This window comes from Clarias gariepinus, chromosome 16, assembly GCF_024256425.1.
Source record: "Clarias gariepinus isolate MV-2021 ecotype Netherlands chromosome 16, CGAR_prim_01v2, whole genome shotgun sequence".
NCBI lineage: Eukaryota > Metazoa > Chordata > Actinopteri > Siluriformes > Clariidae > Clarias > Clarias gariepinus.
In genome coordinates, this window is record NC_071115.1 from 5,236,693 (window position 1) to 5,256,674 (window position 19,982).

The window sequence follows — 19,982 nt, forward strand, 5'->3', positions numbered from 1 at the left end:
AAATTGTAGAGTGTGCAACTTTTTATATACAGTGGCAAGAAAAAGTGGATCTTTCGGAATTTCATGGTTTTCTTCATTACTTTGTCATAAAATGTGATCTGATCTTCATCTAAGTCAAGGGTATTGACAAATACTGTATAATGTGCCTATAATAATAATAATAATAATAATAATAATTGTATTATTACATTTAATAATATTATTAAAGATAACAAAGATTTTTCATGTCTTTTTTGACTCATGTGTTGACATATCTGGACTCTTGTTAAGAAAATGAGATTGAAGGTGTGGACTAGAGCCACTTTGACTGATAAAAGCACTCAAACTGAGTTTACTCTGCACGAATAGAAAACACTTAAGTGGGCAATGCCACAACAACAAGAGCTTTCAGAGAATCTACAATCAAGAATTGTTTATTTACTTGAAGCTGGAAAGGGTTACCAAGTGATTTCAAAAACTTTTAAATTCTATCTTTTAAATTAAAGTATACAGTCATGCAAATGGAGACACTTTGGCACTGTGTGTGTGTGTGTGTGTGTGTGTGTCCTGAGATGGATTGGCACCCTGTCTAGGGTCCCCGCGACAATGAACACAGGATAACGCGGTATAGAAGATGAGTGAGTGAGTCCTCGCACATAACGAGTCGAGTTTTGATGACGTAGCACGCAACAACAGTCGGCCAGACTGTAAACGACGTTAAACTACGGTACAATTTCGTCCGCGCTTTTATTTCAGGTACCCGCTGCTCTCCTGGCTAGCTCATAACTTGGTGTAAATGCGAAACGATTATATTTCAACTCTTAATGTTCATTTGCGGTGATTATTAAATTTTTTCCTCTAAGGATGAAGCTATAACCTTTATGTTTGCGCACGCCCACTTGCTGCATTAGCTAGCTAGCTAGCTAGTTTACGGATTAGCAAGCTAGCTAATTGGATAGATAGTGAAATGTCTAAATTATGCAGTTGAATTAATAAATAAATGATATATATATATATATATATATATATATCTAGAGTGAATATAGATTTATGCAGTATATTAAGGTTAGCCGACTTTTTTGTTTGTTTGTTTGTTTTTTGCCATTATTGCTAGTAACGGCTCAGCTAACTAGCTAAAGTGTTGGGTTTCCGAGCACTGAAGTGAAGTGGTGTCTTTCTCTCGTCTCGTTTGTCACCAGAACGGGTACTTTGTCTAAGTGTTCTCGGATGCAGCTATGAACTGGAACAAGGGAGGACCGAGCGGTAAACGAGGTTTTGGCTTCGGAGGATTTTCTCTCTCCGGGGGTAAGAAAGAGGAGCCGCGGGTGAGCCAGCAGTCCCACGGCGCGTTCGGGGCCCCGGGCTCTGCGGGAGGGTATGGCAAAAACCAGCAGCAGCTGCCTGCCTTCTACAAGATCGGAACCAAACGTGCAAATTTTGATGAGGAAAATGCGTGAGTGACCCTGCACCAGTTACTCTATCTATCTATCTATCTATCTATCTATCTATTTACTTACCTACCCCGAAAAAGCCCAAAGGGTGGGGAAAAAAAAAAGAATCCTTACGAAAACAAGAGGGTCCTGCACACACTATAGTGCTTGGGCCCTAATAAATTTTTGAAGAAGCGTAAACAAGGTGTAAGATGCACAACCTTACTAAATTTTATTTCTTCATGTTAGTTACTTCTCCAAGTTGGACAGAGATTTTGCCGTACAGAAAGACAGACAGTCTGGGCTGACAGTTACGTGGGCTGCAACCTGAAACAATATCACTGATTGCATTAAAGCTCATCAGATTATTTTTAGCTTTAATCTTTTAACAATTTTTACAAACTGTTTTTGTGTCAGAAAACTAGTTTTCTTTTTCCTTTAACATAAAAAATAAAGAATAAGGAAAAGGTCCTGTGGTAATTTTGACAATGTGGATGCGTTCAGCGTGTAATTGCGATATTTCTGAAAAGACCTGAAAATGTAAAAGCATGCAATGACGGTTAAGAAGATACTAAGGAGTAAAGGCTTACCAGTATTTACAGTGCCCTGTTTCTTGTGGGAAGTAAGACAGTGTGCTTGTTTTGTTGTGACGAACTAAAATGATATTGCACTCTTTTTATCTTTTACAACATTTTTTCAAATTGTCTCCTTCTCCCCAAGCTATTTCGAGGACGACGAGGAGGAATCGAGTGCGGCGGATCTGCCGTACATCCCCGCAGAGAACTCTCCTACCAGGCAGCAGATGCAGTCCGGAGGAGGAGGAGGAGGGAGTGGAGGAGGAGGAGGTGAAGGAGGATCGGACAGCGAAGACGACCCCCTTGATGCCTTTATGGCTGAGGTGGAGGTGAGATCACACTCCCTGTGAGATGCGGTCCTGGTTTAAAAGCATTTACAAATCAAGTTTGCCCTTGCTCAAGGGCTTAACAGTGGCAGTTTGACGCTGTTGGGCCTTGACACGATCCGATCCGTTTTCTGATAAAACTGAAAAACAGCCAGTTCTGTTCACCAGTTTGTAAGATTTTGCCCCCCCAAAAAATTTGAGATTTCGCCAAAAAAATGCTTGCGAGATCTCGCAGAAAAACAATCCAATCTCACAAAAAAAACTGTTCTCAAGATCTCTGAAAACAAAAAAACTGTTCAAGATCTGCCAAAAAAACAAACAAACAATGTTCGCAAGATCTCACAGAAAAAAAATGTTTGCACGTTCTTGCCAAAAAAAAAGAAGGTAGAGATCTCAGCTACAAAAATGTTCGAGGCATGATCATGTTCCCAATGATATTTCCCCCCCCCAAAATGTGTCTGTTGAGATCTCGAAAAAAACTGTTTGTAAGATCTCGCAAAAAAAAGGTTTGCACATTTGTACATAATGATTTGTTTCTCTTTCTCTCTCTTTTATTTTTTTAAACACCAAATAGAACCAAGCAGCCAAGGACATGAGGAAACTCGAGGACAAGGAAAAGGAGAAAAAGCTGACCAAGTAAGCCATTTCACCGGACATTAGAGCTCCTTTTCAGGAATACTAATATTGGGTTCAGCACTTCTTCAGCAAGTTAGTTATTTAGCAAGACTTTAATATTAGATATGTTTATCTATGTGTAGATGATACGGGAAGTTTAAAAATAAAGAATATGGGGATGGGCATGGGGATTATTTAAAAACACTTAAGGCTTCTTCCACGGGTGATTTGAGCGAGTCGCAGGGAAGTTTTTTTTTTCTCCGTTTTTTTCTTCCAGGGGAATTCGAGATGACATTGAAGAGGAAGATGAGCAAGTGAGTGACCACACTTTCAGCATACCTCCACTTCAAGAACCGCTTTGCCTCGATCTGTATCATCTCCTTTTATTTCCTTAGCTCATCTGTCTACCTGTCCATGTAACCCTTGTGCATATTAAAGTCTTCACAGGCCGGGTTTTGTGTCGAGCACTCAGAGAAGCCGCGTAGTAGTTTCCACAGTCGTAAATAGAGCCGCTCAAGTTCGGAGCGCACGCAGGTTCAAGAACAGCTAAACGTAAACGCTAGCCATTTTGATCAAAGGATTAATTAATGTCACATTAAACAGTTTTGGCCGTGACATTAAGGCCACTAAGATGTTGTTGTCTTATTTACATTAAATGCTGGCATGTTGCCCCTGAGAAGTCGATAATATGCCAGGTAACTTCCCCAGCCTCATTAGCAGTCATTTGGTTGCCTGTTATTTCCCTCCAGAAACGTCATAGAGGCGAAGTCGTGATAATTTAGGGACCTGTAACGTTTTTTTTTTACCCATCCTGCGTGACTTGAAGCTCTGTTTGCGTGCAGGAGGCTTATTTCCGTTATATGGCGGAGAACCCGACAGCCGGGCTGATCCAGGAGGAAGAGGATGAGAACGTGGACTACGACAGCGACGGGAACCCCATCCCCCCTACCACTAAAAAGATTATCATGCCACTGCCTCCTATTGATCACACTGAGGTAACTCTTCTGTTGCTCTATGTACAGTATATAAACACTCTTATAAACACTTTTTTTGGTTCGAAAGATGATTTAATGCAGTACCCTGACTCTGTCCGAGCAAATGGGGAGCATTTAAATTTTAAGTTGTAAGATGTTTGACTTGGCTCAAGTCAAAGATAGTGTTTTATGGTGAAAGAGAACAAAAGCCTAAAACTTTAAACCTTAACGGATTAAACAAAAAATTATATTTGTCCAACTCTTTTACTCCTTTAAGGAACTTGTTTTATTCTGTTGACACTTTAAAAAAACTTTTTAAACAAGTAAATCCAAATATGGTTTTAAAATTCTTAGAATTTTTTTTTTTTAAACATCTTCTCTAGTTTTTGAATAACAAAAATGCTTCTTGCCATGAATATAGCCATAGAAGCTGGCATGGCGTTAAAAAAGAAAGAAACAATGATAAGCACTGCATATATGAACTGTGTCATGTTCAATAGACACAGTCGGACCCATCATGATGAGTGCGTGTGAGCTTTATAGGGATTTTCACTAGATTCTAGAGGACTATGCAGTACAAAATTCCATAAATACTGTGTGTATATGTGTATATATAGAAAAAACGACTCTGATGGGGAATGTTGTATAAACTTAATCTATCAGTAGTTGTTTTTTGTTTGTCTTGTGATCCCTTTCGTAGATCGACTACTCTCCTTTCGAGAAGAACTTCTACAACGAGCATGAAGAGCTCAACAGCTTGACCGGAACTCAAGTGGTGGAGCTGAGACACAAACTCAACCTCAGGGTTAGCGATCTCCCTCCTCTTGTTCTTCTTCATCTTCTGTCTGTTCTGTACAACAAGTCTCTCTCTCTCTTTACATGAAGTGAAACTTATTTGTCTGTGTGTGTGTTTTTCGACGGACAGGTGTCCGGCGCGGCTCCTCCCAAGCCCTGCACCAGTTTCGCTCATTTCGGCTTCGACGAGCAGCTCATGAACCAGATCCGCAAGTCCGAGTACACGCAGCCCACGCCCATCCAGTGCCAGGTTCTTCACTTAATGCTTTCAGCCAATACGAAGGCTTTCTTAGTGTAATGTATGAAGTGTAGGTTAACGCCTTTTTTTTTCTTTTTCTTTTTTTGGTTAGGGTGTCCCTATAGCACTGAGCGGCAGAGACATCATCGGCATCGCCAAGACGGGTAGCGGCAAGACGGCCGCCTTCATCTGGCCGATGCTGGTGCACATCATGGATCAGAAGGAGCTGGAGCAGGGCGAGGGACCCATCGCTGTGATCGTCTGCCCCACCAGAGAGCTCTGTCAGCAGGTGCTGCTCGCTAAAATGTTCTCTGTGTGATCAGATCCATTATGAAACACTTTTAATTTTTCTTTCCGCTAACGGGTGTGTGTAGTCTTGTTTGAGCTTTTACAAAGAACGTGTTATAATAAACATTTAATACTGTAAATTAAAGGATGCAGTCCATAGTAATACCATGTTGATGCCATAGTAACACCATATGAGAAATTAAAATGACTCAGTGCACATACGGCGTGTGTGCATGTGTGCGTATGCTGAGCCAGATTACAGCTTGTCATGTTTTTTTTATTTATTTATTAGTTTTTCCTTGAGGATGACTAGCTGTGTGTTTTGCATATTTAGATCCACACAGAGTGTAAGCGCTTCGGGAAGGCCTACGGGTTGCGCTCGGTGGCCGTGTACGGAGGAGGCAGTATGTGGGAACAGGCCAAGGCTCTACAGGAAGGGGCCGAGATCGTCGTCTGCACCCCGGTAAGATCAGAACGTCGCCGTCCGGCATTTTGTATCGTGTATTTTGCAGTACAGGTCGTGCCGATTTACAAACGAGTACTGCAAGTCTGACAAAGCAAGTCTTTGACACGAATGTACAACGTAAAGCATACAAATCCACTTGATTAAATCTCTGTCCCTGTAACCCTCCCCCGCACCCCACTGTGCCATCATGTGGCCGTCAAAAACCATAACTGCACCTAATGAAATAAACACGCACATGTGAAATGTAACCGTGTCGTCTTTGCGCCTTTAATTAGCGAGGGGAATCCCAGAGGCCGTTTTGTCTCAGAGCTGTTTTACACTGTTTTGGACTGCGAACTCAAAGTTTTCAGAAATTAGGATTATTTACCATCAGGACAGCTTTACAGGACAGACATTTTGTATCATCGTGCTCCCGGGCTGTTTTATTGAAACCGGTGAGGCCGTGACTCATTTACTCCAGCACACACGTACAATAAACCGGACTTTAGACATTTTATACATTTACTTACACACTGGAAATGTTGTATATAATTGTAAATATTGGTATCTGATAAACCTCAGTGTGTATTTTTGTGTATAATAGACGTGAGCTACTTCCATGATTTGTTTGGCATTGCGGTCCATTTGTACCTGCGGAAACTCGTTACTCGAATTTTCATAAATCAGGCACTACCTGTACTAATCGAAGATCTTTCCAACTCATAGGCTGATGTACTGTTTTACTGATCGTCAGTTCGTGTTCTGTTTTAATCTCGAACAATTTTGTCATATGATATACATACACACACACACACACACACACACACAGGGTCGCCTGATAGATCACATAAAGAAGAAGGCGACATCCCTGCAGAGAGTGACCTACCTGGTTTTTGATGAGGCTGATCGAATGTTCGATATGGGTTTCGGTGAGTCCAAGCGCTCCTACTCCTACCTCATGTTCGTTATAGCATCCGTTATACTTGTCCGTAAAAAATGGTTAATATTTTTGCGGCGGTGTATTTCTGATTTGGATTTGCTTTCCAGAGTATCAAGTGAGATCCATCGCCAGCCACGTCAGACCAGACCGACAGAGTAAGTGCTTCTCGTACCACCACACCTATATTTTATACGAATACCAGGTTGTTTTATGCAAAGACTGACAAGAAACAGAGGCTCAGAGGCTTCATTAGATCTGAAGAAATGAGGCGGGGTTAAGACTGAATAAACCATGTGCACGTCCCGGCTGCATCATCTATTTATTTATACGCATAATAAAACTGTAAAGTTGTTGCGTCTATACATTGAAGATATTTGCGAGGAAATAATTGGGTCTATTTGTGCATGCATCACGTAAAAACTACTTAATGAATTTTAGTGGGTTTTCTCAGACAATTTTAGGTGTATTTAGCCGAGCTCGAGGTCACATATTGACCTTTCCATCTACTTTAAAATTTTAATGAAAAACATCCTTATATCATTAAAAAAATCGACCTTGGAAAAATCATTAGGTTATCACAAAATTCAACAGATGGTGCTGTACAAGTTTGTGCCTCTTTGTGTAAATAAGAAAATAATACGCTTTTAGTATCTGCTTTGAATTATGTTAAATATCTGCTATACAATTCCAGTTAAATAGAATCCTGTGATATATAATCCTTTTGACCAATCTTATTTGAGAAAAAAATAAAATAAAGTCACTATAGCAAATACAATGCGTTGTTTAGACACGGAAATAATTGATCACAGACCAGGCAGATTTTATGTACACGCCCATCTTTGGCAGACACTAATGCATATTAATGAGTATGCCAATAAAACAGTCACGTGACAAAGTGTCGAAACAAACTAGGTGTCAAAAACTAAGTGAAAACAAGTGAAGGTGTTTTCCTGGCAGATTCTGTAAAAATCTTGAAACTTTTTATATTTTATTATAACAAGGTCTCGGGTCACATGATGTTAGTGCCATGGAAGGGAGGTTGGGACTAATTAGAATACTAAAACTACAGGCTGCACAAAACAATTTTCAAAAATTATAAAAAAAAATTATAAACAACAGTATCACTTTTTGAAATTTTTTAAAATAAATATTTCTTATATTTATTGTCTGTTTGTATAATTCTGAAATTTTCTTTTTTTATATGCTGATCTTATATGTTGTCTTATTGCGCTCTCTTTCAGCTCTGCTGTTTAGTGCCACGTTCAGGAAGAAGATCGAGAAGCTGGCGCGGGACATTCTCATCGACCCGATCCGCGTAGTGCAGGGGGACATCGGAGAGGTGTGGTAGATTATTCGCTTTATAATAGCGCTGAAAATGCAGGGATTTCTAATACTTTTAATATTATAGTATTTTAAGGCTTTAATGTACATCAAGATTAAGACTATAAAGCCATCTGGGAGCGTTTATAAATTTTTCTTAGTTACAAAATCAGCAGAAAGTTAACTCTCTCTCTCTCTCTCTCTCTCTCTCTCTCTCTCTCTCTCTGTTTCAGGCGAACGAGGATGTGACCCAGCTGGTGGAGGTGTTGCCGAGCGGCTCAGATAAGTGGGCGTGGCTGACGCGGAGGCTGGTGGAGTTCACCTCCTCTGGCTCCGTGCTCATTTTCGTAACTAAGAAGGCCAACTCTGACGAGCTGGCCACTAACCTGCAGCAGGAAGGCTACAGCCTGGGTCTGCTGCACGGAGACATGGACCAGAGCGAGAGGAACAAGGTCATCAGCGACTTCAAGAAGAAGAACTTACCTGTTTTGGTGGCCACTGATGTCGCAGGTGAGCAAGTCAGGGATGTAGCATGTCATGTAATTTGTTTTGATTTTATCCTAAATTCTGCTAGGGGCCGTGTACAGGTAGTCCCAGACATACAAAGATTTGAGTTACAAATTTCCGCAAATGCGAACGGACTGTGGTTCTACGAACATTCGTAAAATGTGAACAAATTATGGAAGTATCTCACGAGTATTGTACAAATAATAGATGCTGCAGTGCACCAGATACCAATCATTTCAGTATACAATATTTTCACTGTGTAAGTGAATGTATAAAATGTCTAAATGTCTGGTTCATTGTGTGTGTGTACAAGCGTGTGTGTGTGGGAGAATTTAGTCGGCCTCACCGATTTTAAATGAATCAGTCCAGGAGCACGATGATAGGTGTATATGGTGAATAATCCCAATTTCGGAAAATCCTCCACAAAAAAAAAAAAAAAAAAGAGTTCACAGTCCAATACAGTGGAAAACAGCTCTAAGACAAAATGGTGTCTGGGATTCCTCTCACGATTTAAAGGCTCAAAGACAACACTGTTAAATTTCACGTGTGGGACTAATTTCCTTAGGCGCGGTTATGATTTTTGGCCACAAGATGGCAGTGTGGGGAACATGGACAGATTTAGTCAAATGGATTGGTATGCTTTTATATTGTATATTAATGTCAAAGACTCACTTTATTAGTCTTGGGAACAAATCCGACTTAAGCACGGATCTTGTTTGTAAGTCGGGGACTACCTGTATTGTTTATCCCTTATTACTTTTTACATTATTTATAAAATTTCTGTGTGAAAAAAAAAATTATATATTTTTTTCTCACAGCTCGTGGATTGGACATTCCCTCCATTCGCACTGTTGTAAATTACGACGTTGCCCGGGACATTGACACACACACGCATCGCATTGGCCGGACTGGTCGTGCCGGAGAGAAGGGTGTGGCCTATACGCTGCTCACAAACAAAGACACCTCGTTCGCCGGCGACCTTGTTCGTAATTTAGAGGGAGCGAATCAGAGCGTCCCGAAGGAGCTGTTGGATTTGGCCATGCAGGTGCGTCTGCAGTCTTCCCCATGTTCAGTCGTTATACGTTTTACTCTGCTGAAACGTAATAACAATAATATTTCTCTAAATTTATTTATTTTTCATCCAGAACTCCTGGTTCAGGAAGTCCCGATTCAAGAGCGGAAAAGGAAAGAAGCTGAACATTGGAGGCGGAGGTCTCGGCTACAGGGAGAGACCAGGCTTAGGATCCGATTCCTCAGTGGGTTTCTGAACGAACTACTTATATGTTTATCTATTGCGAGGCTCATATAGTACATGTTTTTGTGTCCGTTCTACTGGAAACTGATTGTTTCTCTGTGAACTCCACCCAGGAGCGCGGTAGTGGTAGTGGTTCTGCTCTCGGGAACTACGAGGCTTATAAACCCCCTACTGGAGCTATGGGGGATCGCATGGCTGCCATGAAGCAAGCCTTTCAGGTAACCAGCATTTATTTATTATTATTATATATTTTTGTGTGTGTCCTCTAGACCTCAGCAAGGGTTATACTGCTTACTGACCCATTCAGAGCTTTTTATACAGCACAAAAAGAATTTGGTACTTGAATGTACAATGCATCCTGAAGGATGCTGACTTTTCTTGGATATAGGTGCTGCATTTTTTTGAACTATGGTCCCTCCTTATACTTTCATGGTCACACTGATTTCTTCCCCTTAATGTTCTTTCCACTAACTTTTTCACTACTCTGTGCTGTTTTTCTTTTCCCAGGCTCAGTACAAGAACCACTTTGTGGCAGCATCAGGTAGATCTCCCAAGCTCAGCGCCCAGTCTAACAGCACCTCAGGTTGGACGAGCGCAGGCAGTCTGAGTTCTGTGCCCTCCGGAGCCCCCGAAGGGAGCCGCACGCTGTCGTCTTCCTCGCCCATGCCCCCTCCTCCTCCATCTTTTAGTTTGGGCACTAAGCTAGCCGGGTTCAGCAGTGCCGGCTCATTGAGCTCGATACCAGACTCTTACTCCTCCTCCTCCTCCTCCTCCTCCTCCTCCTCCTCCCCCTCCTCCTCCTACTCCTCCTCCTCCAGAGAGGATTCCCGGCAAGACAGGAGCCGGCACAGCGACGGCCATCATCGTCACAGCGACAGGGATCGGCACGGGGACAGGGATCGCTATGGCGATCGCGACAGGGATAGAGATCGCCACAGCGATAGCCGCAACGGCGACGGCGGCCGCCGGGAGAGGGACAGTGGGAGGGGAGAAAGGGAGGGCAGCGACAGGTCGAGCTCACACAGAGGAGGCGAGGACAGCTTTGCCGTTCCGGATCCGCCCAAACGGAAGAAGAGCAGGTGGGACAGTTAGAGCTGAACCTGCGGGAGACGCCAAATAAGCAGCTCTGAGATCATACCAGGCTTCTCAGCGGGGCCCATCTGTCTGCAGTTACTCAAATGTCAACCTATAAAGACTTTGAGGGAGTCAAATCTGCCTGTTCTGTTTCTGACAGGCGGTTGGTCGGGTTGTTTTGAAGCTGTACAAGAGGAAGCGTGAATTATAGAGAAGCTGATAGCAAATGTAGTTATCCCAGACTTTCTCTGTAGCTGTGTGTGTGTGTGTGTGTGTGTGTGTGTGTGTGTGTGTGTGCGCGCGCGCGTGTGGATTCATATTTCTGTTAACAAGTCATTTTTTGGGGAGGGATAATTAGCGGTTTGTTTAGGGTGCAAAACTGACTTTGTGAGTTGAAAAGAAAAATAAAATCCATTATAAGGCAGTTTCAACATTTTTATGATTGTACATGAAACTTTCAGTCACTGATTTAAAGATCCAGCATATCTGTGAGTGATCTATTTTGTAGGTTTTTGTCTTTTGTTCTGTATTTTACTACATACCATTACAAGTTCGGACAGATTTGTGCCTGATCTCTGTCCTGTCTGTGATTTATGTATCTTGAAGCAAAACTAAGTATGCTTATGTACTAGGTTTCCTTTAAGCTCTAATGAGACTGAAGGGTATCGAGTGTGTTACCAGCAGCGACATCATAAAAACAACAAAAATCTAATACTAAATCCGGTGGAAATCCTGGGATAAAATATGTGCTGTGTTAATTTTTTTATTTCCAGTGTACTAGATTCTGAAGGCTTATCTTTCAGCAATGTTCATGTATTTCATCTGTTTTCGTGATCCTGGTGCAAATACATCAACCATACAATATCAACCTGGCTTGAATAATAAAAAGGTTTAAGACCTCATTAAAGAATGTTGTCTTTAATTCCAATTAATATGTTTTTATCACACAAAATATATATATCATTCTTTTTTTTATATATGCGCATAGCCACTATAGTAATTCATTTGTCAAGTTTTGTCCAAACATACTGCTGCACACACACACAAAAGGAAACATTATTACATGATCGGGGACGTATTTATCCTAATGAAGATGATTTTAACATTACTAAGCTTTGAAGAAATCTGGTCGTTGTCAGTGCTCCGGTACATCTTTGTAATATTCTAGCTCATCATTCGAGATTTAAACATGAGATGAATCATCCAGATGAGAGACACTTATTCGTTTGTTCATGGTCTATATTGCTTATACTGTGTACAGAGTCGAGGGGACTCAAGAGACTTAGGGCACAAAGCAGAATACATCCTGGACACACGCACACACACTATACTACTGGCAGTTTGGGAGCACTAGTTGTACTAATCTTCATGTCCTTTGGTCTGTGGAATGAAACCGGAGCACCTGGAGAAAACCCATCAAGCTCAAGGAGAACATGCACACAGACCCCGAGGCGGGAACTGAATCCTTGACCCTGGAGGCGCGAGACCACAGTGGTGCCTAAGAGTCAGATTTGATCCTAACTCAAATTTCTGTCCAAAGTATAATTTATTTTAAAGCAGTATTTCATAAAACATTTTAAACTGTAGTTTCCATCTTCCTTTATTATAAGGCTATAAATTGGTGCTACTTTTAATTAAATTGATCGATTATTTGCTAAAATATCAACACAAGACATATTAAATGTGCAGAGCTAAATGGTGTGAGAGAAGAGGATGCAGAGGATAGGGTTAGATGGAGGCAGATGATTCGCTGTGGCGACCCCTGAAAGGGAACAGCCGAGAAACAAAGAAGAAGAAGACTAGCTGCTCATAATACGTTGTCTGACATGACAACCTTTTGCATTAAAAAAAAAAAAGTTATTTAGTCCGAGCCAAGCTACTTATCATACTAAGCCAGATGATTGGCCAGGTCATGTGACAAAGACAATTAATCACCTGATCCAATCACATGCGAGGATCACTAAAGTTCTAATTACTGGCGTGCGTAAGATAAGTGGCTGAACAGGTTGAAGAGATTATCAAGATTAGAATTACTTGCTTAAATAGGAGGTGCTTTAGCAAGGTTGGTATGTTTGCATTTGTCTGTTGGTAGCAATGGGGTTCAACCAAGTGGGGCTTAGTGTGCTGCTCCTTTTTGCAGTTGGATTCTCAGCAGCACAGTGGGCAGGTTTGCAGAGTCCTCAAGTTCCTGCAGGACTTCAATCTAATCTTCAGCAGCCTTCACCGTATGTGAATACTGGGTTACCTCCTCAAGCAATGCAGAGTGTTTCCCAAATTGGAAGCCCTGTAGGAGCCTCACTTGGAATGCAGCTTCAAACTCCTCTGGGCTCTCAACAACAGCAAGTCTTGCAGCATCTAGTGAAGAACCTGACTTGGCGTTATCCAACACCCCCAAAGATCCCCACTCCACCAACCTATGTGAACCCTCCAGGACAGGGTGATTCTATTCCTACCCAGGGTGTAACAGCAAGATGCAATGAGACTGCGGTGCATGTAGAAGTGAGCACAAGTGTGTTTGGAAGCAGTACAACCCTCAATGTTGCTGCGCTCACACTGGGAGGCTGTGCTGCCACAGGGATGGATGCTTCTTCTCGGTTCCTTATCTATGAAGCACCATTGTATGGCTGCAACAGTGCTTTGACTGTAAGCCTTTCTTTACCACACACCTTAATTTTCCTTTTAAGCTTGTTAGAAATTTAGATTTGTTTTTGCCCCCACCCAGGTGACTGCAGATGAGCTGGTCTATATCTTCACTCTTGGTGTTGCTTCAGCCCCAATAAGTGGGACTCCCATTCTGAGGAATGCTGGAATTGGTGTCTTCATTGAGTGTCACTACCCAAGGTATTTCAACATGCCAGATTTTTGGTGGGGGGGGTACATGTTTTTATTTTTTGATGGGCTTGTCTTTGAATGCTTTCCAGATTCCACAATGTGAGTAGCAATGCTCTCCTGCCTGCTTGGATTCCATTTGCTTCTGCCCAAGCTGCTGAGGAGCTTCTTCTTTTCTCCTTGAGGCTCATGATGGGTTTGTATCTAGTTGAGCTGTAGCTTGATTGTGTTAAGCTTTTATTTACTAACTTTTTTTTTTTTTTTCTCTCTCCCTTGTAGATGACTGGATCACTGAAAGGAAATCCAACCAGTACTACCTGGGTCAACTTATAAACATTAAGGCAACAGTAATGCAGTTCAACCACGTGCCCCTGCGTGTCCTTATAGATGGCTGTGTGGCAACTGCAGTCCCTGACCTCAGTGCAGTCCCCCGATATTCCTTCATTGAAAACCATGGGTAAGTTGGGTTCTCTTGGGGGGGGTTTTTTTTTTTTTTTTTTTTTTTTTTGAGCTGATCTGACTTGTCTCATTACCAGGTGCCTGATTGATACGAAGATTACACACTCTGGTTCCCGGTTCATGCCTCAAACTAAAGCAAATGAGCTAGGGTTTCAGCTGGAAGCCTTCACATTTCAACAATCGAACAGTAGCTTGGTAAGGAGTGATTGTACAGGGGGTGAGGTGGCAAGTTTTCAAGCCAGAAAGTAACTTGTTTTCTGTGTTTGCAGGTTTACATTGCATGCCTCTTGAAGGCAACAGCTGCATCTGCCCCTGCTGATGCTGAGCACAAGGCTTGTTCGTTCTCTAACAATGGGTATGTTGCGATTATTGTGAAGGCCTAATGCTGATGAGATGTGACTCCTAACGTCCACTCTTCTTCCTAGATGGACTGCTGCATATGGTCCTAACCAGGTATGCAGTTGTTGTGATGGCAGCTGTGGCATGAGAAAAGGACGGGACCTGTCCTCAGAGCAAGGTATAAGGGTTTAAATTTTGATTTACTTAATTCTTTGGGCTCTAGGATCTGAATTGGAAAAGCTCTACAGGTCAAAGCATATGGAACTTCACAATGTCACTTGTTTGCAGGGCTGGTGTTGGTGAAGGAAGTAAGCCTTGGCCCAATCATGGTTCTGGAAAATGATTGGTAGTTTAATGACTTGCTGATCTTGGCCTGAATAAAATGGTATTAAAAGCATTGTCCTTGTGCTGTGATTCTTGTGTCTATCCCCTGACTATCTGCAAATAATACGTAATGTGCAGTACTAGAAGCTTGGTGTTGCATTCATTTTCAGTAATGGAATAAAGCTGCTAGAGAAGCATTCTACAAATGCTGCATACATCGGCCCTTCTAATGGCACTATTTATTAACAAATCCTCCTACTTATTCCCAGCAGGGTGTGGTAACTGGGATTAACTCTAAGCAATATACAAACTTACGAATTGCAACTTCTGTTTGTCTGGCCGAATTGCAACCACAGTGGGCTGGTTCCTTTAATCCACAGCAAAGTGGTCAAGTTGATTTTGAAGGCTACTTTTGGATGGGTTCTCACAGGAGGTTTAATGTACATTAATCTTTGAAAGATGTCTCCTTCCACCCAAGTTTACTAAGGATTGCTCATGGTGGTTTGGCTGACTTGCATACCAGAGCTTCTGGAGTCCCTGCTTGTGTTCAGCACAAAACATTTGTTACTGAGGGTACATTTAATTTTCTGTCTGTATCAAACTACATATGATATTCCTGATGGACCAGTGAGCCTTACTCCCTCTTCTTTATTGATCTGACATCCAGGTACCTTTAGTCCATTAATCACATGAAGACCATTAACTGCTGCTGAGCATGGAGCTATGGTTGTGTTACCCAAAGGTGACATTTTCTTTTGAGTTTGTCATGTCAAATTTGTTCTATGAACACAATGAGTCCCTGTTATGTTAGGAGAAATAGATGTGATTTTTGATCATAAACTTCAAGTTTAGCTGCAAGTTCACATTGGTGTCTTCTGGCCACAGATGCATGCAGAGTCCCTTTTATAGCAGCATAATTCCATATTGTAGCCCCTGGATTGACTTGTATGCATTTCAAGAACCCCTAAGGGGAGTTATTTTGGCTCTCTCAGTAAGGGTTTCAACAGTGGTTTATTTAATCCACACATTTTGAGTTTGGCACTGGTTTTACAGTGGATGCCCTTCCTGATACAACTCTGAGGTTTCGCTGCAAGTCCAGTGGCTAAGCAGGGATGTTGGGTAGTCTGCCTAGCAGAAAAGATGTCTACCATTGAACTATTAATGCCCTTGCTTATACATGGGGGCTTTCATGATCACAAGGACTCAGAAACTGGACATTTTAAGACTGGGAAAATATCAGGCAATTTTGCCATAATCTTCAGTACCCTAAAATACATAGCAAAAGCTCAGGTGAAAAAAAAAAATCACCACACTAAATGCTAATATTTCACTTACATTTTCAGGTGCTGTTAAAACTAATCTACTTAATACAATCCCACTTTAAAATGAAATGTGAATTGAATCTACCAATTTGAAAGGTCCAAAAATTGAGTTTCCACAATAGGCAATATTTTTCAGGTTTCCATTATGTGCTACATATGACCTTGGTAACATTGAAGCTTGGGAATATAAGACCCTTTGTCATACCCCCATTATGTACAATATACGAAATTCTGGGGAGCATAGGACCCTATCGATGAGTTGCTTCAAAGCTCATATGTTCCTGGTTCATGGTCCTGCATTTTACACTTGTATAAAGAATTTATTTATAATTACACTGTCTGGTTTCACTTACATGATGGGCGAAAAGTAACTAAAGACATTAAAAAATGGCAAAGTCCATATTTCCAATGCAAATTTATTGACAAAAATTGTACATGTACTTTATTACATAGGAAAACAAAAGCAAATCTTTAAATTTTAACATAGGCATTGGTGGTGTCAACCAGTTTCTTCAAACGACCAGGATGGAATGCACAGTCTTCTAAAGGAAGTCATATGGCATATTGCAGAGAACCTCCTGAATCTGTGCTTCCAAGTCCTCCAGTGTGCGAGGCTTTGTCCTATACACCTCCTCCTTTGTGTAGTCCCACAGGAAAAAAAAAAATGACATGGAGTAAGATCTGGACTTCTTGGAGGCCATTCATGAGGTCCACGTTGTCCCAGCCAACATCTTGGAAAATCCCAGTCTAACCACACACACAAAGTAACAGCCAAATGAGGTGGTGCTCCTGTGATACCACATGTTTTATAGCCTTTAAGTATTGCTTATGTAATTTTCACCCACCCTGTAGATGAGGACAAGTTCCCTTTTGAGTAGTTCCTCTTAAGGTTACTTTGTCACCCTTGTCTCTGGCATGCTCATTAGTGATGAACTTACTATATATATAAATTAGATAGATAGATAGATATGCATATATACAATAAATATATAAAGAGGGACCCAAAAATGTTGTATACACACTTTAACAGTTATCTATGCGTTTTTGAAACTTGAATTAAATTATGGCAGCAATGTGTAATTTGTTGCCTCTAAAGATGTCACTAGTGGCACCATCATGTGACCTTCAGGGGAGAGACATACATTTATTTGGCCCATCTGTTTATATAAATATATATAAGTTGCTTTGTGATAATATGCATTGTTAAGTGCCATGCAAATAAAAATAGCATGAACCAAGTGTTCTATATTCTTCAAAACAAGCACAGTTTCTGTCTTATTTCTAACCCATGAGCCTACAACAATTGCTACACTTTAATTAAGCTGCAGGTACGTTTATTTTGTAGCTTGTAATAAACATTCTGTGTCAACCCAAGACATTTAATTTCTTACAATTGTACAAAGTATACAATCAATGACTTTAATTATTCTTTTGTGCTACATTTGTTAACTTGCTTAACTAGGTCTTGTGACCTAGACAATTAAGACAATTAAGCACTTTTTACGTAGGGTCCAATCAAATGCAAGGCCAAGCCCAATTAGTAACTCAACAGGCGTGGTAGATCATCAAACTATTTTAAAAGGTTTGAAGATGTGCTTTAGTCACTGCATAAATAGCAGGTGGTGTGGTAGGTCTGGTATGCTTGCCATCAGCTGTTGACTACAATGGGGTTTAACTATGTGGGAGTTAGTGTGGTGCTGCTAGTTGCAGTTGGACTGTCAACAGCACAAGTGTTGACACTGGGGCATTTTCAAGTTCCTGCAGGATTTCAACCTAATGCACCAGGGCCGGCTTTACCTCAAGTGAGTGTTGGTTTACCTTCTCAATTAATGCAGAGTGTTTCCCAAATTGGAAGCCCTGTAGGAGCCCCACTTGGACTGCAGCTTCAAACTCCTCTGGGCTCTCAACAACAGCAAGTCTTGCAGCATCTAGTGAAGAACCTGACTTGGCGTTATCCAACACCCCCAAAGATCCCTACTCCACCAACCTATGTGAACCCTCCAGGACAGGGTGATTCTATTCCTACCCAGGGTGTAACAGCAAAATGCAATGAGACTGCGGTGCATGTAGAAGTGAGCACAAGTGTGTTTGGAAGCAGTACAACCCTCAATGTTGCTGCGCTCACACTGGGAGGCTGTGCTGCCACAGGGATTGATGCTTCTTCTCGGTTCCTTATCTATGAAGCACCATTGTATGGCTGCAACAGTGCTTTGACTGTAAGCTTCCTATTGCCACATACCTTTATTTTTCCTTTTAAGCTTGTTAGACACTTGGATTTAACTTGTATTTTTTTCCCTTTCAGGTGACTGCAGATGAGCTGGTCTATATCTTCACTCTTGGTGTTGCTTCAGCCCCAATAAGTGGTACTCCCATTCTGAGGAATGCTGGAATTGGTGTCTTCATTGAGTGTCACTATCCAAGGTATTTTAACACGCCAATAATTGTTTGGTGGGGGATGCAAAAGGATGTACTCCTTTTTGATGGGCTTGTCTTTGAATGCTTTCCAGATTCCACAATGTGAGTAGCAATGCTCTCCTGCCTGCTTGGATCCCATTTGCTTCTGCCCAAGCTGCTGAGGAGCTTCTTGTTTTCTCCTTGAGGCTCATGATGGGTTTGTATTATGGTTGAGCTGTAGCTTGATTGTGTGAAGCTTTTATTTACATGTTTTGTTTCCCTTGTAGATGACTGGATCACTGAAAGGACATCCAACCAGTACTACCTGGGTCAGCTTATAAACATTAAGGCATCAGTTATGCAGTTCAACCACGTGCCCCTGCGTGTCCTTATAGATGGCTGTGTGGCAACTGCAGTCCCTGACCTCAGTGCAGTCCCCCGATATTCCTTCATTGAAAACCATGGGTAAGTGGGGTTCTTCTTAACCCTTTGTGTTTGAGCTGATCTGACTGTAGCTCTCCCCAGGTGCCTGATTGATACGAAGATTACACACTCTGGTTCCCAGTTCATGCCTCAAACTCAAGCAAATGAGCTAGGGTTTCAGCTGGAAGCCTTCACATTTCAACAATCGAACAGTAGCTTGGTAAGGAGTGATTGTACAGGGGGTGAGGTGGCAAGTTTTTAAGCCAGAATGTAACTTGTTAGGCATAATGCCATGACTAATGCCATTGCTCTGATACTGCTGTTTTAATGGTGCTTGTCATAAATGGAGTGAGTGCCCTCTTGTTCAAAGGTGATGGCACAGGTGCTTTGGCCTGGTCATTGTTGTATGCAAATTTTCTTGTATGCAGGTCTACGTTGCATGTGTCTTGAGGGCAACAGCTGCATCTGCCCCTGCTGATGCTGAGCACAAGGCTTGTTCGTTTTCTAACAATGGGTATGTTGCAATTATTGTGATGGCCTAATTCTGATGTGATGTGACTCCTAACGTCCACTCTTCTTCCTAGATGGACTGCTGCATATGGTCCTAACCAGGTATGCAGTTGTTGTGACAGCAGCTGTGGCATGAGAAAGGGACGTGACCTGTCCTCAGAGCAAGGTATCCGAGGGCACTGTTGGCCTATTGTATGGTGTCTGTTTTTTGGAATGTGGCTTTGTACTGATTTTTTTTTATTTTTATTTTTTTTTTTATTTCTTGTCCTTCCCCATTTGCAGGCTTCCAGATGGAGAAGGAAGTTCACCTTGGTCCAATAATGATTCTGAAATAATTGGTTGTCTAATGACTTGTTTGCTCTAATAAAATTTTAGAACTCATCTTTTGTGCTTGCATTTTGTCCAAAAGACAAAATAAGCCAACACTTGGTCTCTAGAACCAAGTTGTTTCCTGACCCAATTGGGGATTTGCTCTGGGTAGGGAGTGTCAACTGGCTAGCTAACCAATATGGTATAGAATGGACATTGTTCTTTTTTCAAACAACCACTTACTAATACTTTCTACCTAGGAATCCTACACATTTGTCTTTAGTTATGATGAACGTGTTTTTAAAACTTGAC

The 19,982-nt window shown here is 41.6% G+C and overlaps 3 protein-coding genes across 4 annotated transcripts; all 3 read left to right on the forward strand.

The window, feature by feature from the left end:
* The first annotated feature begins 647 nt into the window (after positions 1 to 647).
* On the forward strand, positions 648 to 11,671 carry ddx42 (DEAD (Asp-Glu-Ala-Asp) box helicase 42). Of its 2 annotated transcripts, XM_053515028.1 has the most exons (18): positions 648 to 735; positions 1,179 to 1,432; positions 2,130 to 2,313; positions 2,885 to 2,946; positions 3,203 to 3,239; positions 3,768 to 3,920; positions 4,600 to 4,704; positions 4,825 to 4,944; positions 5,045 to 5,221; positions 5,555 to 5,683; positions 6,495 to 6,594; positions 6,713 to 6,760; positions 7,847 to 7,944; positions 8,159 to 8,435; positions 9,251 to 9,477; positions 9,578 to 9,688; positions 9,801 to 9,905; positions 10,195 to 11,671. In XM_053515028.1, exons 2-18 carry the CDS (start codon positions 1,215 to 1,217, stop codon positions 10,777 to 10,779), a joined length of 2,736 nt encoding a protein of 911 aa, XP_053371003.1. In that variant the 5' UTR covers positions 648 to 735; positions 1,179 to 1,214; the 3' UTR covers positions 10,780 to 11,671. The 2 variants fall into 2 exon arrangements, with proteins under 2 accessions (XP_053371003.1, XP_053371004.1); XM_053515029.1 differs by lacking the exons at positions 648 to 735; positions 1,179 to 1,432; positions 3,203 to 3,239 and having other exon boundaries at positions 2,297 to 2,313.
* Positions 11,672 to 12,844: 1,173 nt separating this feature from the next.
* On the forward strand, positions 12,845 to 14,785 carry LOC128544542 (zona pellucida sperm-binding protein 3-like). Its single transcript, XM_053514734.1, has 8 exons — positions 12,845 to 13,404; positions 13,484 to 13,602; positions 13,683 to 13,786; positions 13,870 to 14,047; positions 14,127 to 14,244; positions 14,319 to 14,404; positions 14,475 to 14,566; positions 14,677 to 14,785. Exons 1-8 carry the CDS (start codon positions 12,856 to 12,858, stop codon positions 14,736 to 14,738), a joined length of 1,308 nt encoding a protein of 435 aa, XP_053370709.1. The 5' UTR covers positions 12,845 to 12,855; the 3' UTR covers positions 14,739 to 14,785.
* Positions 14,786 to 17,673: 2,888 nt separating this feature from the next.
* On the forward strand, positions 17,674 to 19,742 carry LOC128544577 (zona pellucida sperm-binding protein 3-like). The gene is made up of 8 exons (XM_053514791.1): positions 17,674 to 18,250; positions 18,337 to 18,455; positions 18,542 to 18,645; positions 18,716 to 18,893; positions 18,954 to 19,071; positions 19,280 to 19,365; positions 19,436 to 19,527; positions 19,644 to 19,742. Exons 1-8 carry the CDS (start codon positions 17,699 to 17,701, stop codon positions 19,694 to 19,696), a joined length of 1,302 nt encoding a protein of 433 aa, XP_053370766.1. The 5' UTR covers positions 17,674 to 17,698; the 3' UTR covers positions 19,697 to 19,742.
* The last annotated feature ends 240 nt before the right edge of the window (positions 19,743 to 19,982 follow it).

Bases quoted from the DNA above. Each gene is read 5' to 3' on its own strand.
- ddx42 (XM_053515028.1), top strand. From the start codon at position 1,215: ATGAACTGGAACAAGGGAGGACCGAGCGGTAAACGAGGTTTTGGCTTC. The intron at 9,478-9,577 runs GTGCGTCTGCAG...TTTTTCATCCAG, and splicing joins TGTTGGATTTGGCCATGCAG to AACTCCTGGTTCAGGAAGTC. The intron at 9,689-9,800 runs GTGGGTTTCTGA...AACTCCACCCAG, and splicing joins GCTTAGGATCCGATTCCTCA to GAGCGCGGTAGTGGTAGTGG.
- LOC128544542 (XM_053514734.1), top strand. From the start codon at position 12,856: ATGGGGTTCAACCAAGTGGGGCTTAGTGTGCTGCTCCTTTTTGCAGTT. The intron at 13,603-13,682 runs GTATTTCAACAT...AATGCTTTCCAG, and splicing joins ATTGAGTGTCACTACCCAAG to ATTCCACAATGTGAGTAGCA. The intron at 14,245-14,318 runs GTAAGGAGTGAT...CTGTGTTTGCAG, and splicing joins AACAATCGAACAGTAGCTTG to GTTTACATTGCATGCCTCTT.
- LOC128544577 (XM_053514791.1), top strand. From the start codon at position 17,699: ATGGGGTTTAACTATGTGGGAGTTAGTGTGGTGCTGCTAGTTGCAGTT. The intron at 18,456-18,541 runs GTATTTTAACAC...AATGCTTTCCAG, and splicing joins ATTGAGTGTCACTATCCAAG to ATTCCACAATGTGAGTAGCA. The intron at 19,366-19,435 runs GTATGTTGCAAT...TCTTCTTCCTAG, and splicing joins TGTTCGTTTTCTAACAATGG to ATGGACTGCTGCATATGGTC.